Source organism: Apteryx rowi, unplaced genomic scaffold (genome assembly GCF_003343035.1).
Source record: "Apteryx rowi isolate R43461 unplaced genomic scaffold, aptRow1 scaffold_553, whole genome shotgun sequence".
Classification (NCBI taxonomy): domain Eukaryota; kingdom Metazoa; phylum Chordata; class Aves; order Apterygiformes; family Apterygidae; genus Apteryx; species Apteryx rowi.
Window position 1 is genome coordinate 481,907 of NW_020450820.1, and position 24,338 is coordinate 506,244.

Consider the following 24,338-nt stretch of genomic DNA (forward strand, 5'->3'; position numbering starts at 1 on the left):
AAAAAAAAAATCCATAGATCCTGCACAATGCATATTTTTGGTACTATGTTTACCTGTTTGCTAGGTCAATGATTGAGAAGGGAAGAGGTGGAGAGTTTCCTTAACAGTAGATGGCTTTCTCTGTGATACGTAGTCTACAAATACATTCAAACTGTCAGGTTCATGCATCTTATCACAAGACAGGTAAGTGGTAAGAATGCAAGTGGTGCAATATTAGGAGGGTTATGTTCATGTCCCATACTTTTTTATGCTCAGCTAATATGTACATAAGTCTGAACATACCTATACTGGAATTCTGAAAATAGACAATGAGAATAACTAAAAAGAGAAGTTAAGACAGAAAGTTAAAGAACAAGTGGACTACAGATGTCAGAATTCTGTGTACGGGTAACAATTTTTTTTTTAAATATTCAAGTAACAGCCCACAGGAATATTCTCACCATGCAAAAGTCCAAATAGTAACTGCCCACTGAGTTGTGTTATCTGCTCAAGGCTCTCTCACCCCTTTATCCAACAGCAAAGACAGACTGTTCTGACAAACAATACAATGTAACTCAGAAGGGACCTGCAATATTGTGCCATTTGGTAAACGTGCATATCCGCTGTCTGTTTTGTGGATGTCTGGTAAAGGAACATGCTGCAGAAATTACACTGACATTAGATTTTGATCATGGAAAGTGATCCCATCTTACCAGAAGCTTGTAGTGAAAAAAACACAAGGGCTCCAATTTGCCCTGAATTTCACGATACACCTTCCTTAAAGGACCAACAGAGTCCTAGGCTGTCAGAACACCTGAAAGTGTTCCTGTCCAAAAAGTAAAACATAGTTACAGCCAACCTGATTASAAGAGTAAATTGGAAGGGTATCACCTGTGGAAAATGGATGGTTCTCATCACTGCAGCATAAGTGAGCTCTACAGAGCGCACAGGGAAAAAATTGTGAATTTCTGAGCATTCATCTTTAGATTCAGGCACCTGAAGAGAGGAAGAACTGAAGTAAGGAAGAACTGATACTTTGACAGATCACCTGTTTAAAGAAGGAAAAAGGATACCCTGTTCAATTTGAGATGGGTAGCCAACATGTCTGGAATCTTAGTGAAGAGCACCAGCATTCTGGAAAGACCAAACAGACGATTTCAGTGAGGGAATTCAGCCTACCATAATGCAAGAGAATTTTTATTGACATGTTTTACAGCTATGAAACACTGCATTTTTCTTCACCTTTAAAACACRCAACAATTGAGTTGATGATTTTTCAGTCTTCCTAACACTGATAAAAGGCACCTCATTGCTCCTCCATTTCCCCAGCTTGAATTATAAACAGCTCGAATTTGGTCCACTTAATTACTTGCAAACCCAAGATTTTCCTAATGGATATCCAGGATAGAAGAGAAGGAAACATACTACAAGTGACACAGGGACAATACGTATCAACAACCTTCTAGCTACAAACAAGTAGCCTTCTTGTCTCTTGTGGATAATAGTGCACTTATTCACAGTATAAACAGTCCCTGGTACTGTTATTGACGGTATTATGCTCAACAAAGATGAGCCTACAGCACCAACAGGGCCAGTTCACAGATCTCTGAAATTGGAACTTTTTTTTTTTTTTTTTTTTTTTTTTTTAAGTGCTCCAGAGGTCACCTATCTTATGAAAAACTTCCAAATTGCCAACAGTGGCTGTAACAGAGATGTCAAAACAAGCTGAGGCAACAGTCTGCTATACAATGCAATAGTCTTCATGCTTCATATTCACAGATAGGTATGTTCCACTATGAAAAGAAAGAGGTGATTTTTTTTGTCTTATCCAAATAAATAATTAGCACATACCTAATATCCAAGATACAAAGGGATTGTTGTTCAACCTGGACATGCAAAACATTTTTATTTTTATTTGGGGGATGAGGCAGGTGGGAGGAAGCTGTCAAACAGACTTACTGATATCTTGATCAGAATGGATCACAAAGACAGCTCTAGTTTCTTTGAGTTTAGTGGGTGGTATTTTCCTAAAAAGAAATCATCCAAGAGTGAAAGGATCTGATATTAGACCCAAATTTTTCCAAATCTTCTATTTTTAGTAGATCTAACAGCTGTCAGAAAAAATATTTTCATTAAAAGGTACATATGGAGCAGATGCCACTAGGCTGAAAAGCTTTCCTCATGGGAAACCAAGTCAGAGTTTAGCTTAGGAAAAATCTTCTATAAAACCTCTAATTCAGCCAGATGGCAAAAATAAATGCATACCAGCAGTCAAGAGCAGAAGTCATTAAGGAATTTGAACTAGAATAATATAATCCTGAACCAAATGGAAAAAAATTTCTAGAAGTGGAAGGGATCTAGCTGTTTTCCAGACAGAAAATCTGATAAACCTAGCTGTAAAAGCACCACCTCATTTTCTTTCCTGTTATTGTTACGAATACCTCTCCTAATAAAAACAGGTCCATTCTATAACTTTTAGTCTACCAACATACAGGCCATGAAGGTACAGATAACCAAGGTCTGGACAGCAGAGTCTGTAAATTATGACAGCAGGTCTAAGAATTAAAGCTTCTACACTAAACAGCAGACTTAGTGCTTTCCATCAGATTGAACCATCAGATTTACTCCAACATTAAAGTGGGCTTTGATGCTATGTGGTTGTCTGTGCAATACACAGTGGTAACAGACCATAATAGCAGCTGATTATGATATTGTTTGATGTGAGAGACATGACATATTTCAAAAAAGCTCAGATCTCCATCACACTCTTATTTAGTGTGGTATTTATACTGATCCAACAACATGTTCAGTTTCCTAAGAGGGAAGATATGCATCTATGATAACAGCATTGATAATGAAAGAGCATCCCCCTGTAGATCTTCCTTAGTCCCACCAGAGAATTCAAAACTGACTTCAGCACTTTTATCCATATGCTTATAGGATGTATTCAGAACCAAAGACAATTGCCAGCCAGAACAGTCCGAYATGAAATGCCACACAAGTAAATGCTATTGGAAGATAGCTTGCAAATCTTGGAGAAAGCTCCCCAAATCTAGGAAATGACCACAAGGAGAGTAAATCCTAGAGGACTTCGTGTCCATAGGAGCTTCTTTGAGCAATAAAGTCCGAAGCTGGAATATGTGAAATATCTGCATAGTAATTTCAGCGTCCAGTGATCCAAAAGATACTACCCTCAAGACTTTCAGTGCAGCTGCCCTATGTTTGCCAGTGATTTGGTTCCCTCCCTCAGTTTAGATGCCTAAATTCCAAAAACCTTATATACAACCCTTATAGCTGTTGAGAGTAAAATGGAAGGATCCTGTACTGCCAATGGTCCAGACTTGGAATAAAAGTCTGTTTGTTCCCCCCCCCCCCCGAAGATATTTAAATCACAAAATGAAAAAAAGCATCATGAGGATTACATTTATAGTGAAGCAAAAGTATTGTTCTAGCCTGGGCTGCCAACCTAAACTCAAGTCTTCCTGAAGCCCAGCCCAGTCTACATCTTTCTTTGGCACCAAGATATCTGGAACTCTTTTTCACTGGAAAAAGAGGGAATTGGTTTTATAGCCCCTATAGCAAGAAAAATAGCCACCATCTATCAAAACTGCTTGTCGGAAGACTCTTTGAACAAAGTCAGGATCAATGGGTTGGATGGCAGTAGGAAATGTAAGCAATGGAAGTGGCATCAGCAATCTAGATGGCCCATTTCCAAACGGATTGGAAATTGTGCAGTCTATTCCTCAGAAATGAGGAAAAAAGGTCATAAGGGAATTAGTCTTCCTCTGTGCACCCTCAATCTTTGAGGAAACCAGAGCAGAAAGTCTGCTTTGGGGATACCTCTTCTTGATTCTCTTTCATGATTACTAAAAACATGGGAATAAACACATTAAAAAAAAAAATACATGGTCGAATAAGTGTTAAATTTAGTGGCCACTATGCAAGTCTTCTTTCAGAAGGGGTAAAGAAATTCCTGTTAATCTCAGGATCTTTCAACTATCTCTGGTTTAGTTTTAACTGCAACTTGCATTTCATGGTCAAGCCAGAACTTCTAAGCTGAGAATTAGTTTACAGCAGTAACAGATTTTATCACTTTTTTGCCAGGATCCAAGCTTCCASCAAAATATTAGAGCCTATTACAGAAGAATTACTCTGTTTCATCTGAGGAAACTGCCACCCAAAGCAAAAGTATTGACAACATTGGAAATTTGAAGTTGCCAGTAATTCAGATTCTGTAAGAGCTTGCCTAAATTTTCAGACAGCTTTTAAATTCACAGGATACTCCACAAGGTCCATATAAGATTGTTGCTATATATGTAAAAGAAAATCCATGCCAACACATGATAGCATTTGTAGTTACATTGAGTCATAATAGGACACCCACACTTGCCAAAACTTCTAACCTGGAAGCAATATGGCATCAGTTTTCATCAGTACTGCTGTGTGAACTGAACTGAGTTCTCACAGAACATCAAATCATTGTCAAGACAAGCTCTTGAGACATTTAGAGGAATCTGCAATGTGAACCACTGATGTAGCTTCAAAATGAGCAGAAGACTTAGGGTTAGAGTCAACAGCTAGGGACCCATCAGACAAACACATGGATCTGAAGATTTAGAAAGATTTGCCAAGGAGAAAACTGAAAGAGGTCATTTTAGCTTAAACAAGTGCTGCAAGAATCAACAAATTAGTCACTTCCAACCATCTGAAGTAACGTCAGACAACAATAATTGCTAAGACAATCTTTTTAAACTACAGTTTAGATTTTGCTGGAGGTACTTGAGATATCCAAAGTGGTTTTGCCAGGACTGAGTAGGGATAAGAGTGGGACCTGCTGGTGCAATCATAGAAGAACATTGCTTCATTATTCAGCATCAGATTTTTTCAGTGGCACAGAGGAGGGAGAAATATAATCCAGTCCAGACAAATATCAGTCTTGGTAACTGCAAAGACTAAAATCAGTGCAGGTCACAATGGAGTCTTTCAAAAGATATTTCTGGAGCCTGGATCTAGCCTTATGCAGGTTCAGAGTTTGAAAGACTGATATCCCAAGGGCTAGAGGTGTTCTCCTTCTAAAGTATCTTGACTGTAAATTTGCATAAAGAATTTTAAAGTGTCACAAATGGTGTATCGTAGAAAATTAATCTTTGGAAATTCTCCTGGAAAAGCTGGAATTACTGATGGAGAACACTGACAAGTAAAGCAACAGATACACACGACATCTACAGGTTGACAGAATAAGGTAAGATTTACACAAGAAATTCTATGGAAAGGAGTTAACACAATCAAAATCTCATAGATATGTTGCATTTCACCACTTCAGGATTTTAAACAAACTGAAATAGCATTAGGTATACTCAAGCATCAAGTTTTAGAGGGTAGAGTACACACCTACAGATATAGAGTTAAATATTTTCCAGACTCCAGTGAAAAACATTCATACATTCTGAGTTAGCCTCAACGTGAACGTACAGGTGAAACCATCAGTTGAATATGGAATATCATTTTAAGTGTTTGCTGAATTATTTAAGACAAACTGGCCTTCATTAGGCCTCACTCTAATCTTCAATTTACTCTAGTGAAATCCTCTCCTTTGGTATGAACTCATTAAAAACACATCCATCAATGAACAAGCTGTAAAACCATGTGAGGATAGCTTGCCAAATTCTATTCAGGTTAGCTACCACTGTACTTCACAACAAGGTCTGGGCATTAATTATTTCTGAAAGAACATTCCATAATTCCCTCGGTTTTATCTTTGAGTGAATAAAAGTAAAGTGGAAAAGAGTGTTTCTCTTTCTTACCCAGAAAATATGGAAACATAGTTGTGGGGTTTCCAGATGTCCCAGGTTTTAAGATAGAAAATAAAGCAAGAGCTATCACACAGGACTCTTGAGACACTATTCTTGGACATGGGCTGCTAGTATAGTTGCCTACACCCAGGGTCAAAGGTCCACTAAAAGCATCCTAACAAATATTAAAAACTTTTTAAAACAAAATAGTTTAGAAAGAATGACAATATTATGAWTTCAGAAATAGATTTTGGATTTTAAACCCATATTAATAAATTAAATGTGCTGAGGACCATCCTCTGTCACTAAGGATTACAAGCATGGAACAGTCTAAATCCCTTACTATAGGATTCAGCTCGCTCTACACAGCATGACCAAATTAAAACTACTATTACGAGTGGTTCCTGGTGTAACAGGTTGTTAACGTAAGTTGGCATGGATAGACCGTAAGCCTTAGCATTAGCAACATTAGGTAACATGCAAAATAAACTTCTGACCTTGCTGTGTGGGCAAGGAATTGGGAGAAGGTGGATTTGTGCTGCCTGCTGGGCAGTTCTATAGTATTAACTATAGTTTCCAATTTTATTTTTTTTTCTTTTTGTAGCCACAGGAAAGCCTAGCCTACCAGAACAACATGCAACTCGTCAGAAAGCCAACTATATTACAAATATTTTGGCACTTATCTATATAAATTGAAAGAGACGACCGATGTGGAACCACACCTTGCCTTGCCCCTCTGCACCTATCGACTGCAAGAGGGCCTGGAGATGTCTGGCTTGGGAGACATGGGGATGCTTGCTAGACACTCAAGCCCTGAACAGCTGGAACCGACATGGTTGTACCCAGCTTCCCTGTGACATGCCTCTCCATCTTCCCCATCAAGAGAAAGAAATATGCTTTGCAGCCATTAGAACTTCTTTTAATAAACCAATAGTCCTCAGTAGGCACAAGTCTTTGTTCAATCTGACAGGTCCTCAGCCCATGAGACCTGGCTCATGCTAACTCCCAAACTATGCCAGGAATCGTTTGGGAAACTGCAAGTCTGCACAGGCCAAAAGCATGCCAGTGTCTATTCTAACAAATTAGCATTGTAGCCAATGGAGTTTCAATGCCCAGAAGCATTCTCTGGCACTGTTTAGTTGATTACTACACACAGAGCCTTAAAATGTCATCTAGCGGTTTCTTACAACTGCCAAAAATAGTGGGCTACAAGATGGTTCAGGAGTTTGTTTTCAAAATATTGAATCTGAATCAAAACCAATATAAAAAGTGATGAGAACTGAATTTGGATGGTTCTGATCACTATTATACCCTGTATGATTCTAGGGAGAGAGAAAAAAAAAAAAAATTCTGCATATGCAAAACTTCACTTACAGATCAAAGGAACTAAGAGTTCATGATCTCATACAAAAAAACCCAAAACAAACAACAACAAAAAAACCCCCACACTATTAAAACCTGTATGGATTCTCTGAATCATCACCAGGAGCAGGCTATTTTAATGAACCATTATTTTGCTTCCTCTCAAACAAAAATATATTGAAGAGTAAGAGAAAACCAAATCTATTCAACATTTGCCTCAAGTATTCTAGCATAAAACAGCAATGCAGATGAATTCACTAAATCTGTGTTATTCCAGAATCTCTTTTCCCTTATTTAAAATAATAACTTGTTGTGCATGCAAAACCTGAGGTAAGTGTAACTCAGAAAAAAAACTTGCCAGTTTGAAATGAATTTTCAGGTGGCTTATCTGGTAAAAGGAGATCAGATAATCATGCTATAATCTGGGCTATAGCCAAGATTTGCAATGTGATATCATAGGCAAGCAGTATTTTCATCACAAAGCTGTTTATAAAATATGTATTTAAGTAGTGATATCACAGTAATTGCAATGTTTATATGCCAGAAGCTATCCAAAACAGATCAGTGTATATATAGAATCATAGAAAAAGCAAGGAAACAACCTTCAGGTCACTCACTCCATTCTGCTCTCCTATGAGCAAATCAACTATGTCACCCAAAAGGGATATTAGCCTCGCATACTCACAAAGACCCCTGATTATGAAGACTCCATAATCTCCCTAGTCAATCTATTCTATTGGTATTCTCACTATTAAAAAAACCCTTCCCATTATCTATCTTTTTTGTAGATAATAGAAGCCTGTTACATGCTGTTGTACCAACCATCAGTATGCAGGATAAATTATTCCCTTCCTTTTTCCAGTTTTCTTGCACATGTTTTGAGAGGAAAGCCTGCCTTGGCCTTAAGTTAAACAACCCTAATTATTTCAGAGTTTCTTCACATGCCATGTTTCTACAGCTGTCACCACTGCCCTCCTCTGGAGTCTCTGTTTTGGTCCACACATTTATAACCGATGTACAAAATACCTCCAAAACTGGATGTAATATTCCAGGTGAGACTTTAACAATAGTGAATAGAGGGAACTTCACAAATCAGAGAAGCTACATTTCTGCTTCTATATCTCAGTTCGATGAATGTTTATTAGTTCCAAAATAATGACATGATTGATGTCTGACCTGTGATCCATTGCAAATCTGGTTCTCCGTCAGAACTGCATCTATAATTACATAATTTAACTCTAAARTCACTGCCATTTAAATCTTAAGTCACTGATTTTCCTAAAATATTTTTCACTCTGGTCAAGCAACCCATGCTTGTCAAAACCTCATTAATAAAGAGGTGCTCAGCAACAAGGAAATTATTCAAGGTTCAATCACAACAGAGCAACATAACAGAAGACGATAGTTACTATAATCTAAGTTATGATGTGAAACGTCTGAATATGAAGCTGACAGTTAATTTTGACCACTGATGTGAAATAAAAGCAAACAAACCAAAAACCTAAAAACCTTCCAGTATCTCAGAAAAGCAGTTCATGGGGGATTATGGGGGAGGTTGACTTTCAACCCAGTGAAAGCATATTGTGCATCCCCATTGCCATCACCACCAAAATGTCTTCAGTTTGAAATGAAAATCATTAATTTTATGTCAGCATATCCAAATGCTTATGTATTTACCATTCCTACATTCCTTCAAACAAACTSTACAAATAGGGAGGAGAGCTGCCTGTGGACAAGTTTTTTTTTCAACTGTGTGTTTCTTGCTCAATGGATTTACAGAATTTAAATCGCAACGTCTACTTTTCCTTAGTGGCACCTCCTAGCTACAGGATAGATGTTCGCAAAAGCCCTTTTTACTCTGCCTACATCACTGACCTAAGATTAATTCTTCCTGCTGCATAGATTTGTAACAGAAATATTAAGGTTGGTATGAATAGAAATGTAAGTGTGCAAACTCTGGAAGACACAGCAGCGCAAGGGGTAACAGAATGACTTTTATTTGTTTCCCAGAACACTGTTCTCAGCAATAAAACCGCACAATTCATGTAGTTCAGGTCACAGTGAGAAGGCCTGAACTCCAGTAAGACCAGAGCACAGATGACTGGGTCAGCAGAAGACCCTTCGTCCTAACACCTAGAAAATGGCAGTGTGGTCACAACATATCATATACATTATTCCTTTTTTTCATTAGTCCACTAGTAAACTAAAAGTACATAAAAGTGTACTTCAAATAGATTCCAAAAAAGGAAAAGCAGACAATGGGCAGCAACTTAGCCTAACATTTACGGAAGCTGAAGTTAGAAGGTTGAAGTAAAGGATAACCTCACGGCAGCTGATGACTCCTAAGGACATAAAAGACCTGTCCAAAAACTAGTTTGTTGTCACCAGTCAAGAACTCCAGGGACAAAATGAGGAGTTGAGAGCATCCATTGTCCTCTGTGTTGCACATAAGTGATCTTGGCCAGACGACTTCGACATGCACATGTTAGTGCTTGTAAGAATGTGGGTGTGAGAATTTAGGTGAATTCAATCTATAAGAGATCATTAAGCAGGTAAAATGAATTTACATAGAGATATTGTAAATAAGTCACCTTCCTTTTCCATAAGTTCTGGCACTGAGGGGTTTTCCTCTATGTTCATTTTTCCATGCAAGCCTGAAACTTAAAAGCTTTAGGTTATTGAAACTTTTCCCTTCTATTTCTCCTTCAACTTCGGAGAAAGTTGAGAAAGTTTGCTTCAAACAACCAAGTAATAAGATGTCTTTACCAGCTGTGCCATGACCCTTGCATTTTGAATATATCAGAAAAAAATTCAACAGTAATAAAATTAAATCTTTAATACCTGGTTATTTTGCATTCACATATCTCTTACAGCCATATTAAAAACAATTATAGTGATAACTGGTTTATCTTCTAACTCTCCAGCAATCGCCCAAATAAGCAGATATTATTTCTTTTCTCACACTGTATTTCTTAAAAGGCTTTGCTTGCCTGAAATTAATACCACCGTATTATGAGATCATATTCTTAATTATGTTATAATTGAGCAAATGAGCTCCATTACTTCTCTTTGTTCTTACTTTCAAAAAGTCCTGCAAAACTGCTAATCATGATTCAGAATAGCACTTAACCTGGACTTCTTATTTGTTTATAAGAGAGCATATGTTGTTAAAAGAGTTAATAAAAGTTATCTTGATAAGTAACTCCTATACAAGTTATTTCCCAATAATCCATCTGATCTAGAAACTTTTCGTTTCTGCTGTCTTTAACAAATACCTGCATTTTTCCTTTATTTTGTAATACCTAAGTTTTCTTCCTGTGAAATATCGTACCTCTGTAGTCCAAATTCCTTTATCTTAACTTTTCTTTATACTTAAGATAACATTCATGGTGTTGTTTCTCCTTTCCATTTTTGTCTCAAGAGAATATCTGAATTACCATTGTTTTTTCTGAAGTTATCAACACCTTCACCTGGAGGCCAAATAGGGGCTTTAGATGTCCAAAGCAAGCGATAAGGAAAACAGGGCTGTCCACAGGCGAGTCAATAGTGTACTCATGCCAGAAGACCACAACTGCCCAGGGAAAGCAGCAAGACCTTGCAAAGAAAATGTGTGCTCCAACAGAGTGGAGTTGAAGCAATGTTAGATGTTGGATTAGCTCATGTAGCCACAGAAAGCYCCTGTTGCTACTGGGAAGCCACAATTCCCTGATATCTGTACTGGGGTGGGGGTGGGGGAAATCTAGCTAAAACAGCTATGTACACTGGTTTCTGTCTCAGTTTAACTGAATAAATGTTGCATGGTCAGCAACATTCTCAAGATAGATATGGTGCCAAGCCAGCCAGACAAAAAAAATAAAACTAAAGGAAGCTGAAACTCAAGATGACCAAATAATAGATAGAATAGAATAGAATTATGTGCAAACAAATCAGAGAATCTCTTCAACTTCTTACAGGAAACTACAATATTTCACGGAACTAGAAGAGGAAACAGTCAGAAGCAGGTAAGTTGTGGAGGGGTTCAGGATGTAAAAAGAGGGCTGGTAGACCCTGATCTTTGGAAGAAGGGGTAGAGAATTTCATACACAAACCAGTTCAATTCTTTCTTCAAAGAAGCCCTGAAAGAGACCAACCCTTTAAGAATTTCACACAATCAGGATGTAGAAGTTTTACTATCTAGAGGGTAAGGGTGAGGAGGAAATTGAAATGCAAAGAATTTAGGAAAATATTTTACATAAAGAAGAGAGAAGAACAAAAGCCAGCAATGAGCTCATCAACACTGCAAAACAAGGAAAAGATAAACCATCAATGATGTCACACAGATGGACGTAAGTAAGGACATATCTGAACGTACATGAATTTTTGGATAAGAGATGGGACTTACTCATACAGCAGAATGAATGTCTAAATGATAGGTAAGATGCATTCTGAACAATCTGGAATGGACCAGGCTGAGAAGCAAGAAATTCTGAGAGAAAGAAGTTGCTGCAAGCATGAGCGAAAATAAATAATACACGAAACAGTGTTTTTGCTTGCCCAAAAAAAATGAAGGGCCACAAAGATAAACATTTGGTAATAGAGACAGACAAACAAAATGCCAAATTGTTTGTACTAAGGAGAAAACAAGTTAAAAATTTTAAATCTGGATCATCGACAAAATGACAACTTAAAGAACAGCAATTGCCACATGAAATGGCAGACATAGTGTCCAACACTAAGTGCTTCAGAAGGAAAAACACTGCAGAAGGTATGTGACTTCTATGGCAAATGTCTTCAACTTCTGTCATACAAACAGAAAAATCACCTTACACTGCTAAAAACAGTGCTGAAAATTCTTTATACCCATGCCTAACCCTCTTTTACAATCCTTTTGCAAAACAAGGTATACAATGTAGTTGAGCTCAAAAAATACAGTCAGGTAAATATCAGGTTTTTTGCTGACATACATGTGCCTGGGCCTGACTTAGAAATGCCAAACCACAGGTATGATATCCAGAAAAGGCTTTATTTGTAACAGTGACTTTCAAAGTCTAATAATTTATTCCAAAAATCTCAAGTGTTATTTAATAAAAATACGTTCTTAAATTGGGTTAAATCACTAATTAGTACATTCTTCTCGAAAATTCTAAACTCCTGCTTGACATCTCAAAATTTAACTTCTATTTTATCAGATCTTAGAGTCCAGCTATGATCTTTTCTTTTACAAGAATATTCAAAATATTTAGTAGATATCTGAGTTTCATTAACATAATCTAAGCAATATGTTCAGAACCTTATCTATGGTTTCAGATGCACTGTTTGGCTGTGAGGACCAAAAAAAACTTCAAGAAGCATAGACCAATTCAACAAGGGATGCAACAGTTCTCTGGTGTTTTGTTCTGTCATCTTGCTTGACTGGGGGAGAGAGAGATAATCAGTATACTTCAATAACTCAATTTCCCCTTTGCCCAAGCAACTTAGCAAAGTAGTTCAGTTTTTCAGTGCCTTTATCGTCACTTATGCAAAAGACTCAAAGAAATATAATCTATATTCTGCCCCTTAGATATAACAAAAGCTTGTAGGGCAGGATAAGACTACACAAAAGCAAAAGTCTTTGAGGAAGGTGCCTGAAGTGTAAAGCACCACTGCTGATAGGAAATACACCGGGTTTTATTTCAGATGAAAGTCAGGTATATGCCGATAATCAGYAGGTGTTGAGGGTTTGAGTGGTGGTGTTGCAATAGCTCTTCAATGAAACTCAATTAAATGGATTATTGCAATCAAAGCATCAATCACAATTAATACATCTAACCAGTAAGTATTAAATCAACTTACCTGAAAACACGTGAGATTGACATTACTAGATTAAATGATCTACTCCTTARTCATTGTAATTTGAGTATGATGACAGAGGTTACAGGCAAAACTAGAACATATTTCTGTAAACTAATTCTATACTTTTTTCAATAGGGAAAAAACTACTGGTGAAACAGATAAACATGGAGGAGGTGGCAAAATGTGAAGTCCTAGAGCAACAAGATACTTATTCTGACAATTGGAGAAAGCTTAAAAAAAAAAAGAGAGACATCTGTCAACAGTCACCTGCTGAGATGATCATCTAGCTGAAATCCCTTTCTTCTCAGATGAGTCTCACATTGCAACTGTGCAGTCACATGATTTCATTTTTAAACACACAGTATTCATGATTGACAGGTTTTATAGAACATATCACTCAATATCCAGTCATAACCAATGAAGCCTCCAGGAAAATAATATGGAGGTTAAATTAATTTAGGAAAAAGTTAATCTGAGTAAAATTAAGTGCAAAATATGAACTAGAGTAAAACAAAATACAACTGAATATTCAAATTTTTGCAAGCACAAGCATACTTCGTCAAGAATTTGACCAACAAAATATAGCGTTCAAAACAGCTTAAGATAATACTGTGAAGCGAAGGTAAAGCTCTCAAAATGAACAGATTTAACACAGTTTTCATAAAATAGTTCAAGGATGCACACAAGCAAAAAAAAACAAAAACAAAAAACACACACTCTAAAATAATAGGTGATAACATCTAAGTTCTGAGACAGCAGCCTGGAATAAGTGAAAGAAAGAACATACAGGAAAATAAAGCATTTTATCTAAAGAAAACCTGAAGTCTGGAAGGGAAGATAAGGGTAGTAAAGGATTTTATTTTATACTTACTGCTGTATGAACAGAAAATGTAAAAGTATAAAATGACTTAAAAAGAGGAAGATAAGTGCAGAAACCACAAAAGCAACCCATAGAGTCACCCCCCAAAAAACCCAAACCACTCTCATGGGAAGGACCCTGTACTGTTTAGAGTCATGCCCTCAATGTCTTTAAAGCAACAACAAAAGTTAATTAAGTTCAGTTGAAGTAAAGCATACAATACTGTAACAGCCACAGCATGACAGTATCTTAGTAAGCGTCTAGCTGTTTCTTTCTGAATAACAGATYTTGACTTTGAATTCAAGGTCAGAAAGTTTACATTATAAGAATTTTATTATCACACAAGTAGTAATTATCAGTTTATTCTCTACTTAGGGGTTTCTTTTGGGGCCAGTTTAGTCTTTAACTTAAGACAATATGCTTTATGTGCTTTAGAGCACATTAATAAGGGATGTCTGAATTCTTTGAAATACCATAATTAAAAGATGCTCTTCACCTAAAAGATAAGCCTGAAGGTCTTGCACTGCATATTTTCTTTGATCTTTGAACTTTGATCCTTTACCAAATCCTCTCCAAACATTTCAATTTTTGACCAAATGAATCAGTGACTCTACCAGCAAATTTTATTCATTACATAAAAAGATATAACTCTTGAGGCATGGTTCAACCTATACGCTCATTGATATATGGGCTTATGAAGAAACCAATTGTTAGGAAATTCTGCATTATCATATATTATTTAAATTTTGAACAGTTGAGACTCCAAACTAGACCTGGTACATCTGACTTTTAATTCCACCAGCTTCTTTAATGGGATTTAAGATGATGACTATTATTCCAGGTCAAGGAAGAAGTCTGGGAAATCTAAGATAGCTGTTTCACCCTTCAGGTTTGAAGAAATTTGCAGAGGGAAGATAGAAGTGAGAGAAAGGAGAAAGCTCTTATTTCAGGTAAGAGCTCTCCTATACCATAGTTCTGGCACTCCAAGCATGTGCAGTTAGTGTCTACTCTTTGATCAGTTGAGGTATTAGCCTGATCTTGCATTAGAGTCCATGTTCAAAAAAAGAGAAATAATATACACATAAGAAAATAAAAATCTTCACAGCCCAGAACCGTGGGAAATCTAAAGGCAATTTGACAAGTCAGAGCGTGCAATTTAAATCAATGTAAATGATTTTTAAAGAGACATTCATAAATTGATGCATCTTAACTTTAAGTTTGTTACAATAACTAACTACATAAATGTAGGAGTTCTCATTTATAAAATTGCAGATTTAAACTACAATTTCCACCTGAAGAACAGATTCAAACATACTAATGTAATCATTATCACAGCGCCCTCCCACTTCTCTCCACCAAATGGAGAAGCTCTGTTGGTCATGACAGGTTTAATCGTTAATCTGTTGCTCTCTAAGCAGTTCCGTAATAAAAGCAGGCTAAAAAACAAACCAAAAAACTATCATTGAGAAAATACTGTTATTTTCTGAATTGAACAAACAAATACAATATAGAAGCAAGTGAAAAAGTAATACTTTCTCTGACCTTAGACTTTGCAAGCAGAGGTGATGAAAGACCCTCAAGCATTAGCTCTGGATCTCATAAAACAAGAAAATAGGCTTTGGCTGGTTTTTTTTGTTGTTGTTTAGGAAGGAATACTTCCTTTAAAGGATCTCAAAGACCCATTTAAAGATTCACATGGGGTCCAAAAAATGTAACAGCAGAAAACATTTTTCTTTCTTTTCAACTACTAGGTAACGAGAAGAATAAAACCAAGAAGTTCTACTACTGAAATGCTGCTTTTCTAGCATAAGAGAAAGACGAGAACAAACAGCTTAGGTGAGTGAATGAGTGAGAGGGCATATGTGTGCATGAGTGTGCATGTGTGTGATGAGCGTGTGTGAAATAGTGCAATAATAGTACACCAACTGTTGCTCTTTCTTAAAGATGGACTGCAAATGAACAGTGGCAACAGTTTTCAAGAAAAGCATCACTTCACAACTAGTTCTGTTTTGCAGGTACCTATATGGGAAGTAACGTCTGCCTGCTTCACATCTGTAACTGACATCAAACAGATGTAGTACTGTTTCATGACCAGACCAAATTTGTTCAGCTGATTCAGTCGTGATCAATACTCTCATAGATAAGTCCCATGGCTGTACTCCAACTCTTCTGATATCCAAGTATGGCTATTAGGTATCTGCACAGATAACTACTAAGAACAAGTGTATATCATTACAAAGACGTGATACTCCTTTTCCTGAAGCCAGAGATGCATGCAAAATAATTATTTCCTCCCAAGGGAAAAGAAGTCAACAGTGCTAATAGACAAAGCGAATCAAAGAGTCATATGGGTATATGCCCCAGGTATGCCCAGGGAAAAGAAATAACCTTTTTCCAGGTTAGTCTAGATTAAAGTTATCTATGAGCTATATAGGGAATGATAAAACTATATACAAACTATATTTCCATTAAAAGTATCAACTACCAACACTGAATAAGCAGTGGTTTTTTTTTTTATTTTCTCCTCCAGTCTTCCTTTTTCAATTCAAACTGGGAAATTTCATAAACATGTCCTCCCTCTGGGAATTGAAAAAGTGACTATAAGCACTCTTGATAGAACAAACTATAAAACACAGGGGGAGGGAGGCAGAACAGGTTAACATGGTAATAACCTACAGTATTTTCTCCCCAGTTACATGGGGAATAGAAAGAAACAACAACGTAGAAGACTTAATTGAAAACATTATGATTTATTAATGCAGAAGTAAGGCAAATACTTTTAGCTATAGGAATTTAAAAATAATTCCACAGTTCCCAGTGAGAGCTTGTCACAGAAACTACCACTGCAAGTTATTCGGTGTTTTTTTTGTTTGTTTGTTTTATAAATCATGCCACTAGTTTAAAGACAGACAGACAGACAGACAATAACAATCACGCCTTCAACATCCATTGATATGTCCCCTGAAGTCAGATTAAAAGTCAGCACTTACATTCTTCTCCCAGTGTGGAGCTTCTTCATATTTAGGAACAAGAAGCTGGTATTGTTTCTGTAATATTACATTAAAACTCTGTTGCAGATAAAAAACAGYGATAACCTAAAGAGAACTCACCACAACTCCGAACTGCTCTGGCTCAGACAAATTATTATACTCGCTCTTGAACTTGGATAATGCATTCAGTTGTTCTTGTTCAGGAAGATGTTTTATTAAATTCTATCAAGAAAAAGAAAGACTTATAAATCTCAGATTCTGCACTGCTTGTATAATTGTGGGTAAAGATATTATTTATGTATCATTAATGTATACTCCAAAGACAACATTCCTGCCCTGAAGTCTGTAGATAGTAAATAGGCAACACGTATTAACATAAATGAGAATGTACAAAGCAAGTGCTTGATTACGGCCAGCTAGCATCTCTTGCTGATTCTACACACATCTACATATCTTTAGTCTTCTTCTAAACACCATGTTGAAAGAAAGGATATGTTTTATAGGCACTATAAAACAGAATGCTTTTAGAAGCCAATAGGGCAGAGAAGACAAAATAAGAATTCCAAGCGTAATGTCTCCAGCTAAAGGAGGGCAGGAATGATTAATGCTAGACAAAAAAAAATACTTTAAAAAAAGATAATGTATTTTCCAGTAATTCAAAACAAAACCAGACTCTAAGGTGATGATGGAAAAGTAACGCCTAACTCTACAGAAGCCATTGTAGAGCCATAAATCCATTAGCCACTGCTTTGCCTAAAAGCTCCCTAAAAGTAGGAATTCAGAGGTGGGACTCAGCTCCAGCTGAATTCACAAGTTCATAAGGGGAGCTTGGACACCTACATAAGTGAAGGTTTAGTAAGGGAGTCTAAAGATGTCGTATTCACCTGATCAGCTGAAGAACCTTCAAGACTTCCTGGAGCTTCTTGAGCACTTAAACACCTATCTTCACATATAGGTGCCTACATTTAGGCATCCAAATCTCACTCTAATTATAATTAGTGATCTAGGCTGAAAACAGAGATTCTGAGCAGGTTCTTAGAAACAGAGTTTCTCAAATGTCTAATTATGGCATACAATTTGACAATCACTAGTTCATTTCTGTCCCTTCCCAGATGATTGCTAGAACTACTAGGCAACAGTCAGATTCCCTCTGGCTTGCCTTCTTTCTGACTTCATGACTTTTGTCTTCCTGGCTATGCAGAGAAGAGAGAGATTGTGTTCTCACTTAAAACACTCCCTGGTCTACTGATAAGATCACTCTTCTGAACTGAAATAAGGATTCAATCCTTCTAACATTGAATTAGGCCTAGAGAACACAGCTTCCAACTCCCTATTACCATATTTTCAAGGAAGGACACCAGAAGGACCAACTCCAGTATTTATCATCACTTGATAGAAAAGTTAGACACTTAGGTTAAGCCAAAGGCTATTTACATACTCAGCAAGTAATAGCTATTTGCTTGCAGAGTATGTAAATAGAAGTTCTCCAATATAATCAACAGACAAGATAATTTACTTCAGTTAGTGAACACGATCTCCCTCAAAGTCTTGAAAAACTTAATTTTATCCACAGAAGAATCTAATTTCTTCCTCTACAGGAAATTCAGACATTTAGGATACACAAATTAGATCTCGGGCACCAGACAGAAAAGCCATAGCTAAGCATTGCTTAACACTTGCCTAACTTAAGAAGAATTCAACTCTAACTAGTATCCAAAAACATATCCTGAGACCAGTACTCAACTCAGTGGCTATTCAATTTTCAGAACCCCTATTATTAGCTAGTTAAAAGCTAGCACTTAGTGTTTATTCAAGCTGCAATAGTGCCCACAGATTGCAATATAGATCTTCCTCTTGTTAAAGAATGAAAATACTGGATTTCCATCTAAGAATACATGTATTTAAAGTTTTAATTTTTTTAAGCCACTTTGTTTAATAATTTTTCTTTTATTTGTTCAATACTCAAACTCTTAGCTCTTGTAACAATCATAAATTTATCTTAGTTCAGTAGTTACAGTTCTTAAAAAATCAAATTAAGCTTTCAATTCTTAATACAAAAATAGTTGTTTTTTTTAAAACAAAACAATGATGAAGAACTGCCTAGGTCTTTTTTATCCATTATAAAAAAGGGGGTTTGTAAGTAAGTAAATTGTTTATACAACTTTTTGTGATAGTTACAGTAAGGACAACACAGTTTATACCTTATTAAGAAAGTAAAGTCGGCAAATCAAAAAGGAAAAAGCTAGACTTATGAGCAATGATCTAGATAAACCAAAGGAAGGGTAAAAGATAGTTAAAGAGTAGATGGCTTCAATAGATGGCCCATATTTGAATAAGGATTTTGGTAGAAGAAAAGAATCTATTAAAAATGCATGAATGATGAAGTTCAAAATAATAATGTAAACTTAAATTTTATGCAATTGGATTTAGACAAGGCCAGACTGACATTCAGCATGAAGAATTTATGATAGTAGTCACATATATCTTAACCATTATTACATTTGAAAAATATTTTTGTAGAAAAGACTACATTTATTATTTATGGATAGTGGTGTCCAGCACTAAATCCATCACATTCAGCAAAAATGAAAGGGCACAGACAGCCAGAATGTAAAAAGATACATTTTAAACTACAAATTCATAACCCACTTATTTATGTTTTAATACACTAAATACAACATCCATGTTACTAGCTATTACCGGTATCCTAAACACATTACAACTGCTGAATTTTTACTGAAGTTTAAATGTTATTGTTTGATGCTAAAATAATTTTCACACATAGAAAAATTGATCACAACATTTTTCAAAAAGAGAAACAGTCAAGTGGCTGTTGTATGGATGTTTTCAATATTGAGCATCAGAGAAAAAATAAGCAGCAGCTGATATCAAAGCAGCTTTATAGTGTTACAATAAAGCTTTTGACCTTCTAGAGATTAAATTCATTTTGAATTTCAAATAGAAAATAAGCAGGAGAAAGAATTTTTACCGAGTCACAAGAAACATTGAGAATCAGTCAATAACTACTTGGACCACAACATGATTACTGGAATTCTGATGTCTTTCAGCGCTGGACTTAATTCTGAGCAGCAGAAAGGCGGAGACAGGGATGGAGAGAGAGATAAATGATACATTTTAGTTATGTTTCTTAAGCATGCTGTATAACCAAGGTGTAGGATGAAGGACAAACTTCCAACTTGAGAAACTGTGGCATTAAGATACACTGGGAAATACTGAAAACAAGACAGAAATTTTGATGAAGAAATCACTGAAAAGAAGCAGCACCATATCTAAAGTATCTTATATAAATAAATGAAAATAGCCATATACTCGCAAACCTATGTACGGTTTTGCTCAGCTCAGAATCATGAAATACATCAAACTACATTTTCACAGGATGTCCACGGCCCATACTGGTAAAGATAGAAATAGAGACATACAGCCATATGTTTGAATTTCTTTAGTGACCGAAGCATACAAGAAGGTGACTAATGGATTTTTAAAGCAATGAGGCAACTAATTCAAAGGCTTTCAAAGAAAAATAGGTAAGTGTTTTTGCAAGTTTCAGATGGTGCACTTTTTAAAGTAATTACAGAATTGTTTTACCCAGAAACAAGCTTAAAGAAAGGCATTTAATAAAAATGATTACTTCCAAACTTGAGAAGTAAATTTGGAAGTCCCATTCATTTTTGCATTTGATTTAAGTTTGCAAATATTTAATCACTTTGCAAAAAGTGCAATCTATACTCTTGAATCACTTGTATGCTTAAAAATCCACAATGTTTGTGACCTGCTATCCTCTAATAGTATGCTTTGTTATATGTATAGAGCTGTTTTCATACAGGATACTGTAAACATTACAACTTGTGCAAACACCCCCCACCCCCCAAGGGGTGACTATGAAACAGCCTTCCAACTCTCAATTCAAATGTCAAGAAGCATATAGAGTGCTTACTGGATACGTGGACTTTCCAGTACATCCTACTGTTAATGCTAGAAAAACAAAAGCCACAAAAAGATCATCATAGTGTAAAGAAAGTATCTCCTATTATTGTTAATCATGCCTACTACTCGGGGAATTAAAGTGGGAATGGGTTCTGTTAGTCATTTTAAAGACACAGAAAAGCAGCTATTCACTCTCCCAGTCTATATACCATCTAAATAGAAATAATGGCCCACAGAAAAAAAATCGAAGAAAAAAAAGGTAAACAATCCAATGAAAGTAAAGGGTTCCCCCCCCTCTTCAACTTTTTGCAATTGATGTTCATGCCATATGTTCACATAAAAGAATGTCATTAATTAATTATGCACTAATGGTTTGATGATTGTTTTCCCCAGGGCTTAGAAATGCCAAAAATATTTTGCCTTCTTGAAATTGCTGTCATCAAGTCCCCCGGTTCACATAATATTATTGATATATAATGTTTATATACAGGTCAGTAAATAACATTATTGATGAACTAATATTGTTAACGTGATAAATTTTTACTTTTGGAAAATAGTGCTAATGTCAAATAGCATGACACAGTTTCAGAGGAAGCATGGACTATGAGACAGAGTTCAAGCTTTACATAAGCATAGCATATTCCATCTCTCAACTTGTTATGCTGTTCTACAAAATTTCAGCTATTATTCACAAAAGATATAATACACATGACTTATGAGCATGATAACTGATGTAAGCACAAATTAGCATAAACAGCTCAGAGATGTAAACTCCTCTGTTCATCTAATAACCTTAAAGCAATAGACAGTTTCAATGCCAATATTAACTGCTTCACTGAACAAAATGAAAAGAATTATACAATGATTACATGTACAGTCACTGGAGATGATGGCTCACGTTGGTTCCCTTCAAATATTTCTTAAGAAAAACATATCATTCCACAAATCAATCAAGTAGATAAGCTCCCTTTAAAGAAAAAGGAAGTTCAAACCACTCAAAGGAGTCCAAAGATCTGTTGAAATCCAAGGCATTAGGAATGAGGACCCAGCTGCAGACTGGAAGAAAAGGAACATACTGAACACTGTATGGTCTCCTCAGCAGGATCTCATTTTTAATACTGAGGAAAGTTATTTTGTGGACAAAGCATGCAAACATAAATCTGCCTTTTTAATTTTTTGTGCTTTGACCTTTGAACACAAATTGCAACATGTTGCAGTGTAAGTCATACATTTTGAATTTTGGAGACACTTTTGAATCTTGGAGACACTTAACATTATGAGTCATTTTACAACCCTATTACCTGTATTTATCTCTTTAATAATCAGCATTCCTGCAAATAGCTTACGTTCCTAAAAATCTGCTTTTAGCTTTCTTTGATGTATCAGTAAGGATTGGTACCCATTTGTCTAACACTTTTGGGTACATTTTAGAGGTCAGTCACATAAATCCTCTTTAAGTAAAACCTAAGCTACATTAGTAATAGATTGATAACAATTACGACTTGACCTTTATAAGCAATAGCACTAATAATTTGAGGCTCATCATGCTATCTAGGAGTCCTCTCCAAAAGAAAGACAATCCTGGTGTAAATAAGTAAGTCCAGTGAAGGGCCGTCAAGATGACTGGGAACAGGGCTCACAGACAAGGAGAGGCTGAGAGAACTGGGTTTGTTCAATCTCAGGAAAATAAGAATCAGGGGAAACTTTATATGGTCTTCAGGTACCTAACTGGGTACCTGAGGGTATAGAGAAGATGGAATGAGACTCTTCTTGGAGATGTGCAGCAGAAGGACAAGGGGCAATGGTCACAAGTTGCAACAGTGGAAATTCCAACTAGATAAATGGAAAAAGGTTTTCGCCATGAGGGTAGTTCAACACTGGAATACGTGTGCAGAAAGACTGTGGAATCTCTGGCTGTGGAATTATTCAAAGCTCAAAGGGACAAGGCCCTGAGCAACCTGGCCCAGATGACCTCCGGACATCCCTTCCAACTTAAATGATTCTGCGATGAAGTATTTGCATTARGACTAGTTCCTCTGAGGTTTTTTTTAACTTATCCTTTAAATAACCTTGCCTATAGAAGAACAGAAGAACAACAGGATCTCCAAGTAACTTTTGTCTCCACACAGAATCATACTGTTTTTGTGCTTTGAACAAAATAATATGGAAGAGGGAAACACTATTCAAATAAGCTCTAGGGAAGATGAGCAGTAGATACCCTAAGGTAAGGTCCCAGATTATATCAGCTCTAATAGAATAGAAAAATCTTTTTCCACCTAATTTTTGACCAGAACAACATACTTGTATGATTGAGATGAAGGTAAAAAAAATTTTTTTTAAAGTAAAGAAGAAATAGAATACTATATGCTATTTGAATATATACAAAATAGATCACTTAGTTGTGGAGAATATAAATGCAGAAAATAGAGAAGAATATAAAACTCAGCTGATTCCATAAAAATTATTAGCTTTGCAAGTGTAAATATATGCAAATGTAAAAAGAACCAGAGTTCATAGCAAAAAGAAAAAAAATGTTGCAGTGACTCACTAGCCAAAAAAATTTATGTTAATAGTCTTCTTAGTTACAGGTTCCAATTTAAAGAAAAGTTTACCCTGAAATATTGGAATTTAATCTATCTGTCAATTTTTTTTACCTGAATCATGGACTCTGCCAGCTGTGTTTCATCTACTTCCAATATCATCATTTTGATTTCCTCATAAGGCATTCGGAAAGAGCCAAGAAAAATTGCTAAAACAAAGATTCAACACATAATGAAGAAGAAAAGACAACATTAATCTTTTTTCTATTTATAAAACACAAATTAAACAAGCTATATCACCTACAGGTCAAACACTACACAAGGTAATATAGAAAATTTAAAGTTTTTAAATACACTTTTAATTACTTTTCTCCTCCAGTTCCAGTATTCTCTATCCATTTGTCACAGACAAACATCCACTATCACAGAAGACTACCATAAGTAGCCAAGGATCTACTCTGCAGGATAATCACTGCTGCTAAATTATTTTGCACTGAGATGATAATTACTACACTTTTTCCTTCAGTGATGTTGGTTAGTGCTTTCTCACAAAAAAAGCACCTTGAGAAAATATCACTACCAAACCATGTAAATATTTTTAAAAAGCTCTTTTAATAATGGCTTATATGTTCACCATAATCCAGTAATTTCTGGATTTAATTTTATTTAATTTCTGCCTCCGTTTAGTAACCTATTTTTTATGGAACTCCTCTCCCCCAAAACTTCATTATCTTTATTTGTATATTATTGTATACTATTGTATAATACTGGCTGTTGCTTTTTTAAAATTTTTTTTTTTTTATGATTTAAAGCACACACAAGAAGGCCAGACACCTTGTAGACATTACTGTCTTTTCTTTCTTTCTTTTTTATTTTATTTTTTAACTTTTTTGGAGTGCTACCTAAGAAACAGCTTGAAAATAAAGGTAAATAATTGAATATATAGCTGTGGGCTATTACTTAGATATGTACAGAAGAGAATAATTTCAGTCTTAATTGAAGGATATAGTTCAACTGTTTTCTAGATTTGCTTAAACATACATTTAAATTGTATCAACTC

At 35.8% G+C, this 24,338-nt stretch overlaps 1 protein-coding gene across 1 annotated transcript in view; it reads right to left on the minus strand.

Annotated features, from left to right (window-relative positions):
- The window catches only part of DIAPH3 (diaphanous related formin 3), a gene marked incomplete at its 5' end in the record, with an annotated part of 246,726 nt that overhangs the window by 125,566 nt on the left and 96,822 nt on the right, over nucleotides 1-24,338 (minus strand). The window contains 2 exons of the mRNA XM_026081539.1: nucleotides 16,914-17,015; nucleotides 23,393-23,487. Of these exons, the coding sequence (XP_025937324.1) occupies nucleotides 16,914-17,015; nucleotides 23,393-23,487 (197 nt within the window). The remainder of the gene's footprint in view (nucleotides 1-16,913; nucleotides 17,016-23,392; nucleotides 23,488-24,338) is intronic.